Source organism: Moschus berezovskii, chromosome 23, assembly GCF_049115385.1.
Source record: "Moschus berezovskii isolate FMDL1 chromosome 23, NW_MosBer_1.0, whole genome shotgun sequence".
Taxonomy (NCBI): domain Eukaryota; kingdom Metazoa; phylum Chordata; class Mammalia; order Artiodactyla; family Moschidae; genus Moschus; species Moschus berezovskii.
Genome location: NC_142482.1, coordinates 36,274,124 through 36,289,019, shown reverse-complemented (window position 1 = coordinate 36,289,019; position 14,896 = coordinate 36,274,124). Strand labels below are relative to the sequence as shown.

General features: G+C 42.6%; 1 protein-coding gene across 3 annotated transcripts in view; it reads left to right on the top strand.

Moving 5' to 3' along the window:
- The window catches only part of PKHD1 (PKHD1 ciliary IPT domain containing fibrocystin/polyductin), a 448,361-nt gene that overhangs the window by 38,777 nt on the left and 394,688 nt on the right, over positions 1-14,896 (top strand). For 2 of the 3 annotated variants that reach the window (XM_088831516.1, XM_055406831.2), the window contains exons 21-27: positions 1,602-1,740; positions 3,960-4,087; positions 7,015-7,199; positions 8,251-8,373; positions 9,486-9,591; positions 11,786-12,058; positions 14,461-14,591. In XM_088831516.1, the coding sequence (XP_088687642.1) occupies positions 1,602-1,740; positions 3,960-4,087; positions 7,015-7,199; positions 8,251-8,373; positions 9,486-9,591; positions 11,786-12,058; positions 14,461-14,591 (1,085 nt within the window). Of the gene's footprint in view, positions 1-1,601; positions 1,741-3,959; positions 4,106-7,014; positions 7,200-8,250; positions 8,374-9,485; positions 9,592-11,785; positions 12,059-14,460; positions 14,592-14,896 lie in introns of all 3 variants that reach the window. The other variant, XM_088831515.1, reaches the window with a different exon arrangement.

Genomic DNA, 14,896 nt, shown 5'->3' with positions numbered 1-14,896 from the left:
CTGGCATCGCTGACTTCAAATTCCATGTTCTGACACACAGAAAATAATATTCAAATAGTGTGCTTGGATAACTGTCTGAATTCCTTGGTGCCCAAGACAACTGGCTGGGGCCTTTGGTGACCCTAAATGCTGCACAGATTCCCAGAGGGCTGGTGGGATCAATATTTCATACACTTGAACCCACTGACTGGGAAACTCAGGAATAGATAATAGGTATCATTTCCCTTCCTCCTCTCCAAACCCTCAATGCCCAGGATCCCAACTCTTTCTCACGGCCATCACCTCATGCACCCAAATGCTCCAGCATCTGGAGTCATGTAGGGGTGAGTTGGGGAGGGGAGCAGGGAGGCAGAGGGCAGAGATAAGAAAGACAGGAGGTGGCTTGGGTATAACAATCTGCTTCCCACTTGGTTCAGTCATCCCGCTGGCAACAATTTTTCTGTGAGGATTATTTAATAGTAACATAAACTACACACTTGGGCTCCATATTCATATTTAACTGCCTGACATTTATCTGATCAGATTAATATTTGATTATATTCTCCCACCTAATGTCCTCTATGAAATTGTTTTTTATTTCGTGATAGCTCCCAAATCCTTCTCATTTAATTCTCAGAACCCCTAAGATGGCCCTATGATCCCCACTCTATAGATTAAGAAACCAAAGCTAAGAGGGTGCTGAGTGTCTTGCCTCAAATCATTGGGGATGTGGGGGAAATTGAAACCTAGAGATTATTGACACCAGAGCCACTTTTAGTGACTCCATACTCAGTTGAGCAAATGAACTTTTATTGAGCACTGGCTCTGTGCCTGGTGTTGTGCTCAGCATTGGGCCTGCAAGGATGCTGCTTTTAAACTGTTTGCTGTCTCGATTGCACAGACTTGGGAAAGAAACTGCATTTACATGGTGCCTAATAGAAGGGAAAGAGGATATTAAGCTGGCCCTTTAAACCTGCCATCTCAGTAAACTCTCCCTGCCATGCAGACTGATGTCTATCATGAGTCCTACTTTATCGATGAGAGAAGAGTCTTACAGAGGCTATGGTGATTAGCCAAATGGTCACCCAGTAGAAGTGGAAAATCAGGATTTGCACAATGGTCTGTCTTAAATGCTTGCACTGTGTCTGCACACATGTTGACACCATGCAGTGGATAAAACTCAAGTATCTCCAGGATCTGCCTTGCGTGTTCAGTGTTCCTGAGGGGGATCATCTTGCATTGCTGGAGCTGCCGGGACTTGGAGAAGGAAAGGAGGAGGAAGGGGGTAGTGCACACTGCCGCAGATGAGCTGTGTGTTTGCACGTGCGTGTGTGGTGGTGGGGGGACCTCCAGCAGCACAGGGAATGACGCTTGGCTGGCTTGGGGCTTACTGAAGTTTGCCGTGGAATTAGTCATCGTCTCCTTATATCATGACTTTGCATTTTCCTTTGGCAACTGAATTCCTCCCTCTTCCTTTGCTCCTCATGGCAGCAGGTAGGTGGGAATCTCTGCTTTTATGGTGTGCTGGGATGTGAGTGACTCAGACCCTGCAGCATGGACTGTCCACCCAGCAGTTCCTCCATCTTGATTTTCTTGGTGATGTTTGGCTCCTCGGTCTCCAGTTTCCCAGGCGGACACTGGTGCAGCTCGCCCTGGCGGGAATCTGCTGGAATTGCTGTCAGTGGTGGGATCACCTCCCGTCTACAATGTGACCTCCTGGTCGGCGGGGTGTGGCCTGGAGCTCCCGCTCATCACTGCAAGGTAGGGAGCCAACTTTGGTCACCTGTCCCTCCTTAAAATTGCTAACTGGCCTTAGGAGTCACAGAGGTGAAACTTTTTATCAACCAGGAAAATTTACCTGCCTTGCTGCTTAAAGCAATAGTTCTCAATGTTAAGGATGCTGCATCAGACTTACCTGAAGGTTGTGTTAAAACACAAGTTTCTGTGCCCTAACCACAGCATCCTAATTCAGTAGGCTTGGTGGCAGGGCCTGATAATTTGCCTTTCTAATGAGTTCCCAGGCAATGCTGATTCTGTTGATCTGGGAGCTAGTTCCTAGTTAATTAGTTTACAAGTAGATGTATTTTTATGCTTTTCAGAGGTTCACATTACCACTGTTTTCTTCTTGCTCCTCTTCTTCCATTCCATTAATAAGATTAATATATTAATCTTACTGGAATTCTTTGAGGCAAAAGGAAGTACAATTCATAGTCAAAGAAACAAAACCAGCCAGTTCTGAAAGCTCACCACCAGATGGCACTAGAGCCACATAAGCGTTGACTCCTCAATAAACAAACCTTTTTGGCCATAGTTTATAAAGCAGTAACTAAGAATCAGGCTCGTTCAAGCTCCTGGAACACATGCATGCTGTAATTCCTCCTTTTAAATGTTCACTAAACCCCTGTAGAATGGGAACGATTGAGATGCCTTGTCTTTAAAATTTCTTTTCTCCCCCTGTATCTAACACGTTCTGAAATGAGTTCTCATTACTCACACCGTGCTTGAGACTTTTTATCAATGTTAGGAAGCTTGAATCTATGTTCCACATTTCTTGACAATGTTTCATGGTCCTCTGGGTAGAAAAGACAAAAAAATCATCAATAGAATAAAGGAGGGAAAGGCTTTCAGTGATGGAGGGGGAGATGTCAGATGAGCCCCCTGTGATCCTGTGCTCCAAATGCCAAAGTTATTAACTCTGAAATGATGGAGTATAATCTAGGTCCACACTTAGAGAGGTTCTCATAACCTCCCCTTCTGAGTTTTCTCAGACTCCTTAGCTCCTTCTGGAAGCCTTCAGCCTGAGAAAGTCAGGACAACCCAGAATGGCCCCCAACCAGTTAAGCCTCAGTCTGACTGTTTCTGTGTGGTTGTGAGTGCACATCAATGCGTAGTACTTGAGTAATATTACTGATCAAAATCATACATGTTCACTGTTGAAGATCTGGAAAGTACAGAAAAGCACATAGAAAAGGTACAAATCACTCCTAACTTTTCTGTTCAGAGATGCTTTCTTTTAACACGTTGAATCCATGTTCTAAAATACTCTTTTCCCCCAGGCAGCTTTTATATATATACACACACACATATACATATATACACAAAATACATATATATGCACTATATATATATATATATATATATATATATATTTGGTGGCTCAGACGATAAAGAATCCACCTGCAATGCAGGAGACCCAGGTTCGATCCCTGGGTTGGGAAGATCCCCTGGAGAAGGGAATGGCAATCTACTCCAGTATTCTTACCTGGAGAATTCCAAGGACAGAGGAATCTTGCAGGCTACTGTCTTTGGGGTCACAAAGAGTCAGACATGACTGAGTGACTAACACTAACTAATTATATATATTTACTTTTTAAACCTCAAGTTGGTACAACAGATAAGACACTGTATTTGCAACATGCCCTTTTCACTTACTGGTATAAATGGAATATTTCCCCGTTTCATCAAGCATGCTTTTTAATGGCTGAATAGTGTTCTACTGCATGGTATGTCATGATTTGTTTGACCCACTTATTGTACTGAAAGCAGGATTAGGTACGCAGTGTGCACACAGGTGCTGGATAAGGACTCTCCTAGATGGAGTGGCCTGTTTCTGCTGGAGATACTGAGCACAGAGGATCTGTGGATCAGGGTGAGCTTTCATCTGACTGTGAAGATACAGTTAGAGAACACAGGGTTCTCCTTCCACTCTGCATCAGGACCAGAGCGGCGGAGGCTACACTCATCACTCTGCCTCTGTGTTCTCCCAGGATCAGTAGAGGGGGAGGGTGGAACACCCTTAGAGACCCTTCATATTTACCTTTCATTTTCTCTGCTGTGATGGAAGAGGGGTTATTTTGGAGCTCGTGTTCATGGCCTGGAAACATGGGAGACTGTGTGGTCCTTGAGATGGAGCTGTGCTCTGTCTGGAGCAGCTGCTGGAGGGTCCTTGTGGTTAATGCTTTGTTTCTGACATGTCGCAGCGCTGTGCCCACTGAAGGAGCAGAGGAAGGATCCGGGTTGGTCCAGGTGACAACGCAGAGACTACAGAGGACAAGTCCACCTTTAGGAGGACACTTTCGCATCCAACTTTCCAACACAGCGATTCCTGGTAAAGGGGCCATAGCGGGTGCAGCATTTCTCATTGCTGCTTTCAGTAGCATCCCCAGGCAAACAACATCCTGCTGATAGGGTGACAGTCTTAAAGTTAACATACTTTGTTAATTTTCCAGTGTCTGAGAATGACTTTTCTAAAATTAAAGGTCTGGAATATCCTTGTCAATATGATCCCAGTCTTTCAGTTTTATAGATGAGTAAACTGAGCGGATTAGCTTCCTACGGCTGTCATAACAAATTATACAAGCTTGGGGGCTTAAAATGACTGAAATGTATTCCCTTAGAGTTCTGGAGGCTGAAGTCCAAAATCAAGTTGTTGGCAGGGCCATGCTTCCTCCTAAGGTCTAGGGGAGGATCTGTTTTCTGCCTTTATGAGCTTCTGGTGGCTGTTGACATTCCTTGGTGCAGGTGCATCATTCCAAACCCTGCCTCCTGGTCACATGGTCTCTTCCTCTGCCGTCTCCAAATTCCCTCTGTCTCTCTGTTATAAGGATAATTGGGATTGCATTTATGGCCCACCTGGATAATCCAGGATGATTCCCTCTTCTCAAGATCCTTAATCACATCCTTTGCTCTATGATATAACATCCACAGTTTCCAAGAATTAGGACATATCTTTTTGAGGGCCACCATTCAGCTCACTCTACTCCGGCTTGCCCAAAGCCCAAATAGCTGAAGCAGGGTCCAGATATGAACTTGAGTGTTTGCTTCTCAAAGAGTTCAGTCTTCTCTAGAATTTCATAGACCAAGATCCGTGGTAGCCACTGCCTTTCTAAATTAAACTCCAAAGTGACCCCACATGATATTGAGCATTTTAGAAACCGTATCCATGGGGTCACAAAGAATCAGACACGACTAAGTAACTGAACTGAACTGAGAAACCATATTAAATGTAGAAAGAGCTTTCAACTGTAATGAGGATATAAATGTTTCTAAATCTTCAACTATCAATGTATATACATCTCATCAAGGACAGGGTTCAGTTCAGTTCAGTTCAGTCGCTCAGTCGTGTCCGACTCTTTGCAACCCCATGAATCACAGCACGCCAGGCCTCCCTGTCCATCACCAACTCCCGGAGTTCACTCAAACTCATGTCCATCAAGTCGGTGATGCCATCCAGCCATCTCCTTCTCTGTCGTCCCCATCTCCTCCCACCCCCAATCCCTCCCAGCATCAGACTCTTTTCCAGTGAGTCAACTCATTAGAAGTGATTCAGTTCAGTTCAGTTCAGTTCAGTCGCTCAGTCGTGTCCGACTCTCCGCAACCCCATGAATCACAGCACGCCAGGCCTCCCTGTCCATCACCAACTCCCGGAGTTCACTCAAACTCATGTCCACAGAGTCGGCGATGCCATCCAGCCATCTCATTCTCGGTCGTCCCCTTCTCCTCCCACCCCCAACCTTTCCCAGCATTATTTATTTGGTGAAAACATAGGGGAAGTTGGGGGCTCAGGAGAATGCAAGAGTGGTTGTCCAAAAGTTGGCAAGTGGTCCAAAAATCTTCTATCCTCCCAAGAAGAAAGATGCTAGACTTGCAAAGAAGTCCATCCTTGGCTGGAGGAATGGAGTTTTTCCTCTAGTAGGACAGCTTAGGAAAAGTAGATGGCCCTGAGGCTATTGGAGTCTGATAAGTGGGTGAGTAAGTGCACTACAGCTCTGCCACTGTGAAGCCCATTACTGTGCTGTTTCCCGTCTCACAATGAAAGAACTGCAGAATACCTGTTGAGAGATTTTTTTCCTGCCATCATGTGCTGTTGCTGATGCGCTTCACATTACTGCCTGCATAAGCCAGCCTTCACCTGGCCATTTGAAATGGCCCTCAAATGATGTATATATATAGGACAATCTTTTTTAAAAAGATGAGTTTTGTTTGCATTTGGAAATGCAGTGGTATTTCATTAACACTCCAGGGCAGTGTGGGATTCAAGAGGAAATCTCTTGAGTTGGTCAAGGCAATCTGGGTTTTAATCAAAACCCCTCTCACTTGGTTGGTGAGCTGTTGAATCACATTGGGTTTCATTTTCTTCATTTCTTAAGGAGGCATTAGGTTATCTAGATGACCGACCTCAAAGGGTTTCTGGGGGTAGCTAATGAAATGGAAACTTCAGGTAAAGCATGAAACAGTGTTCAAACACAAGCAAGGCTTCAGCCCAGAGTGCAGTTATTTCTCTGCACGGATGTGCTATGGGGAAGCAGGTGGTTGGGCTTAAAGGAAATTCTAATAGAGAAACCGGAGTTCAGTGCCAACATTCCTCAGCCTGGTTGGCTCTGTTTTTATAGGTGTCAGCTGCTTTATGCCTTCCCCACTCCTTGTGGAAGGTGGCCAACTTTTCCCTATTCACAGGGCCAGCTACACTTTTCTTCTGGGAAAAACTCAGTATTTAATTAGACTTTCAGGAATTACCAGTGTTTGGAATTCACATTTTGAGTTGACAGTTGAGATAGTTTTGTCTGATGTGATTGTGTTCTCTACTTGAGAGATATGGTGCTGATTAAAGGAATCGTGATATAAAAAGTAAGCACCCTACTTATGCTTGCCTTAAAAATTGCGTAACTGGACTGAAGGTTCACTTGAAACCACATCTTGAACCTGAGGGTCTCTGCGTATGTGAAGGCATTTTAACCTGTGTTCTGCTGTCTTGATGATGAGATGAGATGCTACAAGGTGGAGTAAATAGCTTCCTGTATTTTCTATATTGCACTTCCCTGGTAGCTCAGCAGTAAAGAATCCGCCTGCCAGGGTTTGATCCCTGGGTTGAGAAGATCTCCTGTTGAAGGAAGTGGCAACCCACTCCAGTATTCTTGCTTGGGAAATTCCATGGAAAGAGGGGCCTGACAGGCTACAGTCTATGGGGTTGCGAAAGAGTTGGACACAACTTAGCGACTAAAATAAGATTTTCGGTATCATGACCTTCTCCCACAGATGTGCCTGTGCACATCTCAGCCAGTCACCTCCGAAAGCTCTTACAAACCAGCGCTGATGACTTCACATCCAGGTACCTCAATGTCCGTGACTTCACTGTGACAGAGGATCTAAAGTCTTGCTATGAACATGTGTGGACCTTCTCCTGGTCCAGCCAGGTTGGGGACTTGCCCAACTTCATCAAGGTATGTATGGTATCCCTTTTGGCTTTATGGATTTGGTGCTCTGAAACAATTTTGTGAAAAAAAAATCAGAATTATATGAATGAAAACTGTCATGATTTGTGAATTTTGTTGGAATACTCAAGTAAAAGAGCTCAACGATCTTTCTGAAAGTTTTCAAGGTAAGTTTTGTATCTCATATTCCTGATAAAGCAATTTAAACATAACGTTGCTTTTCTAACTTGATGTAGGTAAAGAAATTGTTGGTCAGTGTCCACCATACAATAATTCTACATCTGTTATTGGATAATTTAAGCAGATGTGATTGACTTAGATTATTATGGAGGCAGATGGCAGAGCAGAAGGAAGTTTAGGAAAGGATTTGCTGTCTTTGGATAATGACAAAACCAGATGCTGTTGCATATTTAAGGTTTTAAAAAATAATCTAATGATCATCTAGCATTTGGTTTTATGAAGTGAAATCTGAGATGAAATTTTATTTTTGTTACTTGGTATTGTGGGTCATCTGGTTTTCAAACAAAATCCTTGGGTGGAGATGGAGGAAGGATGGAAGTCATCTCATGGCACTTGTTTCCTGACATTTTATTTTAGTATTATTTTGGATTGTAAACTTGTAAAATAGAAAAGCACGTGGGAACAAAATCTCTTGCAAGACTTGAGAGATCAGCATAGTGTGCATTTTTTGGTAACTCTACTTGCAAATAAATACTCTTCTAGTCTACTGAGGCTTTCATTTACCACTACTTACTGTTAGGCTTCTAGATTTCAAGCCTGGTGTCACTCTATTTTCGCTTTCTGCTGCTGCTGCTGCTAAGTCGCTTCAGTCGTGTCTGACTCTGTGCGACCCCATAGATGGCAGCCGACCAGGCTCCACCGTCCCTGGGAGTCTCCAGGCAAGAACACTGGAGTGGGTTGCCATTTCCTTCTCTTCTATTTTCGCTTTCTAGCTATCTTATTATTATAAAGGAATGTGAAAACACCATTTGTCATTTGTTTCAAGCAAGATTAGACTTCTGTTCCATGGCAGGATTCACCAGAAATGTGACCATCTTAGGTATCTAATGAAAACCTCACTGGAGTGAACCCTGCTGTGACCACACGTGTAGTATATGATGGTGGAGTCTTCCTTGGACCCATATTTGGAGACATGTTGGCCACTGCCAACCAGTACACTCAGGTGAGAGCAGATGGGCCCCCCAAAGTGAAGTACGAGTTTCAAGTTTACTGCAGCTCCTCCTTATTTGTGATGTGGACCAATCCCAAGGGTCAGTTTTCTAATCTGTAAAATAGAGACAGCTGTGGCTGTGCTCTGTCTACTTTCACAGGATATGGAGAATACTCTGAAAATATAATTGCTTTGTAAACACAACATCCACTTGTTATAATTACTGATGCTCTTCTGGTACCCAAAATAGAGAATCTCTTCAGCTACATACTTTTTATACCTCCTCACAGTGGCCTTGGAAAGTAAATGGGCTGAGTCAAATCCTTTTCTCTTTAAAATGTCTTTTACACTTTCCCCTCTTGTAAGTCATGTGCTTTCAATTTGAGACAGTTTTAAAATGCAAAATCTATAAGAATAATATAACCAATACCTGGGTACCCAAACAAGAATTAACAATTGCTAACATTTGATGTATGATCCCTTCCCTCCATAAGCAAACACTATCATAAATGTAGTGTGTTTTTAATCCTTATTTTATAGGTAAAGACTGAGAGTTTTATCTTTTTCACCACTTTCATCTACAAGTATTGTAGAGTTCTATTAGATTAGCCTTAGTCCCAGTGAGAGGGAAAGATACATAATTTATTCTTAGGGACTTCCATTCTAGGACAAAAAAGACCCCAATCCAAATGTCCAAATCCATTCTAATCTTCAGTTATACATTCTTGTAGCAATGATGGAACAGAGGCATCTACATCATTGGCATTTACCAGCAAAGATAGGGCTTTTCACAGGCAGTAGGTCCTAAGTTAAAAAATATAAGGTGATAAAAAGTCCTTGCACAGTTTGAATTTACTTCTATGTGAGAGGGAATTTATTCCAGACTGAGCCTATCTAATTGTAAAAATATTAGGTTTCTGCATATTAACCATCATTTAGAAATAACCTAACCTGTTGAGTCATGCCTTACAACTGAGGGTTTATTATTGGAAAATAGAAGGAAAAAATAGAGAATAGGTGAATCACTAACACATTTCAGTTTGGGCAAACTTCACAAGTCCTAGGAATACCCTTGAGCATATGAAATGTGTACATCTGCTTTTAATGCTTTTGCCTTTTTCTAGGTGGTTGTGCGAGTGAATGACATACCAGCTTATTGTTCAGGTTCCTGTGCCTTCCAGTACCTTGAAGCGTCAACTCCCCAGGTCTACTCTGTGTGGTATGCCCTCGGTATGATGTGTACTTGACATTGAAATGGGTGTCAGCTTTATTTTTTGATTGCAGTGTAGTTGATTGCCAGTGTAATGTTAGTTTCAGGTATACAGCTCAGCGATTCAGTTTTATATGTATATTTATCTATAAAGTGAAAGTGAAGTCGCTCAATTGTGACCCCATGGACTGAAGACCATCAGGCTCTTCTGTCCATGGGATTCTCCAGGCAAGAATACTGGAGTGGGTTGCTATTTCCTTCTGCAGGGGATCTTCCAGACCCAGGGATTGAACCTGTATCTCCCGCATTGCAGGCAGACGCTTTACTGTTTGAGCCACCAGGGAAGCCACATATTCCTACAAAATTATGTGTATATATACGTGTGTATGTGTGTATGCTTGTGTGCTCAGTCGCTCAGTCATGTCTGACTCTTTGTGACCCTGTGAACTTTAGCCTGTCAGGCTCCTCTGTCCATGGAATTCTTCAGGCAAGAATGCTAGAGTGGGTTGCCATTTCCTATGTGTATGCTTAGTTGCTCAGTTGCAAGCCCATGGACTATAGCCCACCAGGCTCCTCTGTCCATGGGGATTCTCCAGGCAAGAATACTGCAGTGGGTTGCCTTGTTCCGCTCCAGGGGATCTTCCCAACCCAGGGATCAAACCCAGGTATCCCACATTGCAGGCGAATTCTTTACTCTCTGAGTCACTAGGGAAGCCCTTTTCCAGGTGATCTTCCCAACCCAGGGATCAAGCCCATGTCTCCTGCATTGGCATGTGGATTCTTTACCACTGAGCCACCTGGGAAGCCCCATATATATGTGTATTTGTTGTTGTTCAGTTGCTCAGTTTTGTCTGACTCTTTGTGACCCCATTGACTACAGCACACCAGACTTCCTTGTCCTTCAGCATCTCACAGAGTTTGCTTAAACTCATATCCATTCAGTCAGTGATGCCATCCAACCATCTCATACTCTGTTGTCCCCTTCTCCTCCTGCCTTCAGACTTTCCCAGAATCAGGGTCTTTTTCCAATGAGTCAGTTCTTCACATCAGGTGGCCACAGTATTGGAACTTCAGCTTCAGCATCAGTCCTTCCAATGAATATTCAGTATTGATTTCCTTTAGGATTAACTGGTTTGATCTCCTTGCAGTCCAAGGGACTCTCAAGAGTCTTCTCCAACACCAGAGTTCAAAAGCATCAATTCTTTGGTGCTTAGCTTTCTTTATGGTCCAACTCTCACATCCACACATGACTACTGGAAAAACCATAGCTTTGACTAGACAGACCTTTGTTGGCAAAATGATATCTCTGCCTTTAATATGCTGTCTATGTTTGTCATAGCTTTTCTTCCAAGGAGCAAGCATCTTTTAATTTCATGGCTGCCGTCACCATCTGCAGTGATTTTGGAGCCTAAGAACATAAAGTCTGTCACTGTTTCCATTGTTTCCCCATCTGTTTGCCATGAAGTGGTGGGGCTGGATGCTATGATCTTAGTTACTTGAATGTTGAGTTTTAAGCCAACATTCCAAAAAACATGTATCCATGTGTACACATATGTATTCTTTTTCAGATTCTTTTCCCTTATAGATATTACAAAATATTGAGTATAGTTCCCTGTACTATGTAGCAGGTCCTTGGTGGTTATCCATTTTATGTATAGTAGTCTATAAGTGTTACTCCAAAACTCCTAATTTATCCCTATCACAACCTTTCCCCTTTGGTGACCATAAATGTGGGTTTATTTCTTTTGTGTGTGTGTGGGGGTGGGTGGGGGGTTACTGTTTCTGTGTGTGAACTTTAAGATCAGAGTGATTTGTTGGAGGGTACGTGATGGCTGAATAGAAGGTGCATCAGCTCATGGGGTGAACGTTGAGTGGCACAATAAAGGGGCAAATTTTAGCTAATCTAGACGAAATGGTCATAATGTGAATTGGTAGATTTTTGATGACTTAAAATGTTATATATTCTTTGTCCCTTGTTTCGAAATATTCTTTAGTTTTTCCCCATTTTTTAACTGATTAGTGATTTGTCGTTACTAGTTTGAGAAAATTTAAGTGGAGGGCTCTAAGCTATTAAAATAGGCACAGATTCCAATATATGAGCCAGCATTCAATTCCTTGAATTTTGAGAGGGGAAAGTGAGAGGGAATGGATATTTGACAGAGTTATCATAAATGGAGTGATATTGCTGAGAGATGATTTCTTTCTTCTTTGAAGATGACATTGACCTACTGGTTTATATTACCGGAACTAGCTTCTCTGGTGACTACGAGGCCCTGCAGGTTACAGTGAACAAAACGAGTTGCAAAGTTATTTTCTCAAACCAAACAAATGTGGTATGTCAGACAAGCCTGCTGCCTGTTGGAGCGCATCGGATCTCGATTTTGGTGAGACCCTCTGGTCTTGCCATCAATGCCAGTGGAGGAGGCCTCTTCCTAAATGTGGAACCCAGACTGGACACTGTGGAGCCTTCCAGAGCTGCAGACATTGGTAATCTGGGGCACCCGCATTGCATCTGATGCTCTGAGACCTTCATTCTTGCCAACCTACAGGAATCTAGTCCTGCCATGTAATGAATTCCATATCCACTGTGGTTCACAACTTTTTGTTTTCTGCCATCAGCATTTCTTCTATTGAATAATGGACATTTGAGCCCTTAAATAAAGTCACTTGCCACATAAAATACCATAGTTTGGTTGATGGTGTCAGGCATCACGGGGTCAATCATTAAGTCACTGGGACAATCTGATCAAGTGGAAATGACACTAGATGGGGATTTGGGACATGTGCCTGTGTTTTCAGCCTGCCAAAGTCAGAAGTGTGACCTTAGATATTTCATACACTCTGTGGGACTTACTTTCCTTATAATGATGAGGTTGGGCCTGGTATCATTTACTGAGCACCTCTTCTAGGCAGTTTACACCCTAAATGCTAACAGTTGCCTGAAAGATGGAATTATTATCCTCATTTTTCAGATGATATAATAGTGGTTCTAAGAGAAGAGTGACCTGCTCAAGGCTTCCTGATGAAAAGTGCAAGTGGCTAGGATTTCAGCCTATGAATTTTGAGGGGGACACCGTTCAGGACTCATCTTTCTGGTGTTGAACCTAGGGCTGGGGTACCCAGTATGTGGCTTGAACCCCTCAGTCCCCTGGAAGGGTCCCCGAGCCTGTGACATTCCCCTATTCTTCTGTGTCCCCTGTGAGGATCTTGACTTGATTGCTTCTCCTCCCTTCCCACCCAACTCGGTGTAGATCTTTCTTACAGCCTTGGTTGTAGAAGAGCTTTTCTGTCAGCCTTCAGGTTGTTAGAAGTGAGCTCTGCTCCACATGTAGGTGTATCTTTGATGTTTGTGTATGCTTCTACTCTGCCGTCCTGATCTCTCCAGATAGAGCTGTTTTATAAGATATTTTAAATGTCCAGCCGAAGATCCCTTTACTTTTATTTTTGGAATTTTGTTTTCTGGTTATTGTCATTTATTTTTCATTGAATTTTAAAATCAGCTTGTTTAATTTAAATTAAAAATCTTTTTTATATTTTTATCATAATTGCACTGGTGCTTTAGTTTAACCCAGAAAGATATGCCACCTTATGGTGTTCACTTTCTGTACATTTACTTTAGTTTTCTTATTTAAGTTTTAACTCATCTGTTAGATTCATCAGAAGCATTTCAAAGCTTTCTTCAACTTTCTTCATATTCTTGAATTGTTCTTGTCAAGATTGTTTCCAGATATTGTGTCTTTTTGTTGCTATTGTATGTTGGCTCTTCTTCAGTGTTATTCTCTAACTTAGAAGTCTATTGTGGTCCTGCCCTGAATCTTCAGGGCATGTTTATATATTCAACTTCAGGGCAATATTCCATTCAGTCGCATGATACTGAAAGGTCTCCTTCAGGTTGTATAAGTTTCCTTTCTCACCCTGACACATGTGCCATCTCCCCACTCTCATGTGTCTCTATTTGGTGGCTTTACTGCCTCTCCTATATCCCTTTCTGGAGAGATGGCAGACCAGAGTCATTGCTCATCCATGAGAAATGGGCTTCCTGTCCATCAGATGGATCAAGGTCTGCCTTCCAGATGGGATATCAGTGTGACTGGTGCCATCCCTCCTCTTGTTGACACTGTGATTGCTATAGTTGCTCCTCAGTGGTCAGCGCGGAAGTCCTGATGCCACCAGGTGCTGATGACAGTCACTTCTATATTGTCATGGAAACCAGAACCTTGTTGGTGTGGTACCATATCACAAAGCTAGAAAGGCTAAGGCTGTCATTTAAAGATGAGGAATGAGAATTCGCTGGTGATCTGGTGGTTAGGACCCTGAACTTTTGCTGCGAAGAGCATGGATTTAGTCCCTGGTTGGGGAACTTAAGACCTGCAAGTCATGCAGTGTGGCCAAAAATTAAAAAAAAAAAAAAAGAAGATGAAGGAGATGAGACCAGTGAACTCAGGGACAATAGTGCATATGGCTTGCTGTAAGTGGCAGAGCAGTCTGTGGCCCTGACTCTGGGACTCTGTTCTTTCTACCATTTTGTACTTCCTCTCTTACACTGTTTTCTTGGGAAAAGAGTTTAAGTCTTATAGAAATGACAGGGGTGATATTTAACAATCTTGAGCAGAAAGAGTTTTCGGAAACCATTTACTTTATTTCACCGTTCCATGACTGTGTTGTATCCCTATGTTTTATTCTTGAATATCTCCTTTTCTCTGCTCTCTAGTCACTGTATCTCCCACCTTATTTAGCAGTTTATACCTTTAACTCCAGTCTCTTTCTGCATTTTGAATGTGCCTTGTGTTTTGACTACGCAGCTTCATATTTTTATTTCACCTATTTCTCTTATGGGTTGTCTACTAGCACAGCTGTGTGTCCCATCTGAAAGTGTTGCTTCTTTACAGGAGGTCTCTGGGCCACCATCCGAGGCTCTGGTTTGGATGATGTTAACCTGGTGTTATTTGGATCCCAGACTTGTGTTATTAATGTCACTACAAGCAACTCGCGAAGAATCCAGTGCAAAGTTCCATCCAAAGTAAGTGGAACCTTTTGATATCTCCTTTCTGGGTAGATGGTCATTATTAATGTGTAGTTAATTATGTAAGGTTCTCAGTGGATCATTTCTTAGAACTAAGTTAACTGACATGATCTTCTCATCATGAGAGCATGCTTACTTATATTGCTTACATGGACGTATTTCTGCTATGAAGTGGGAAGCTGACCCCACCAATGTGGCTTGTAATTAGCATCAGTTAATATCTTTTAAAAGAAAATGACCAGTCTGTCCCAGTCCACACTCTTAATGAATGTTAGTGCCACTGAGTAAATATATTAATCTAG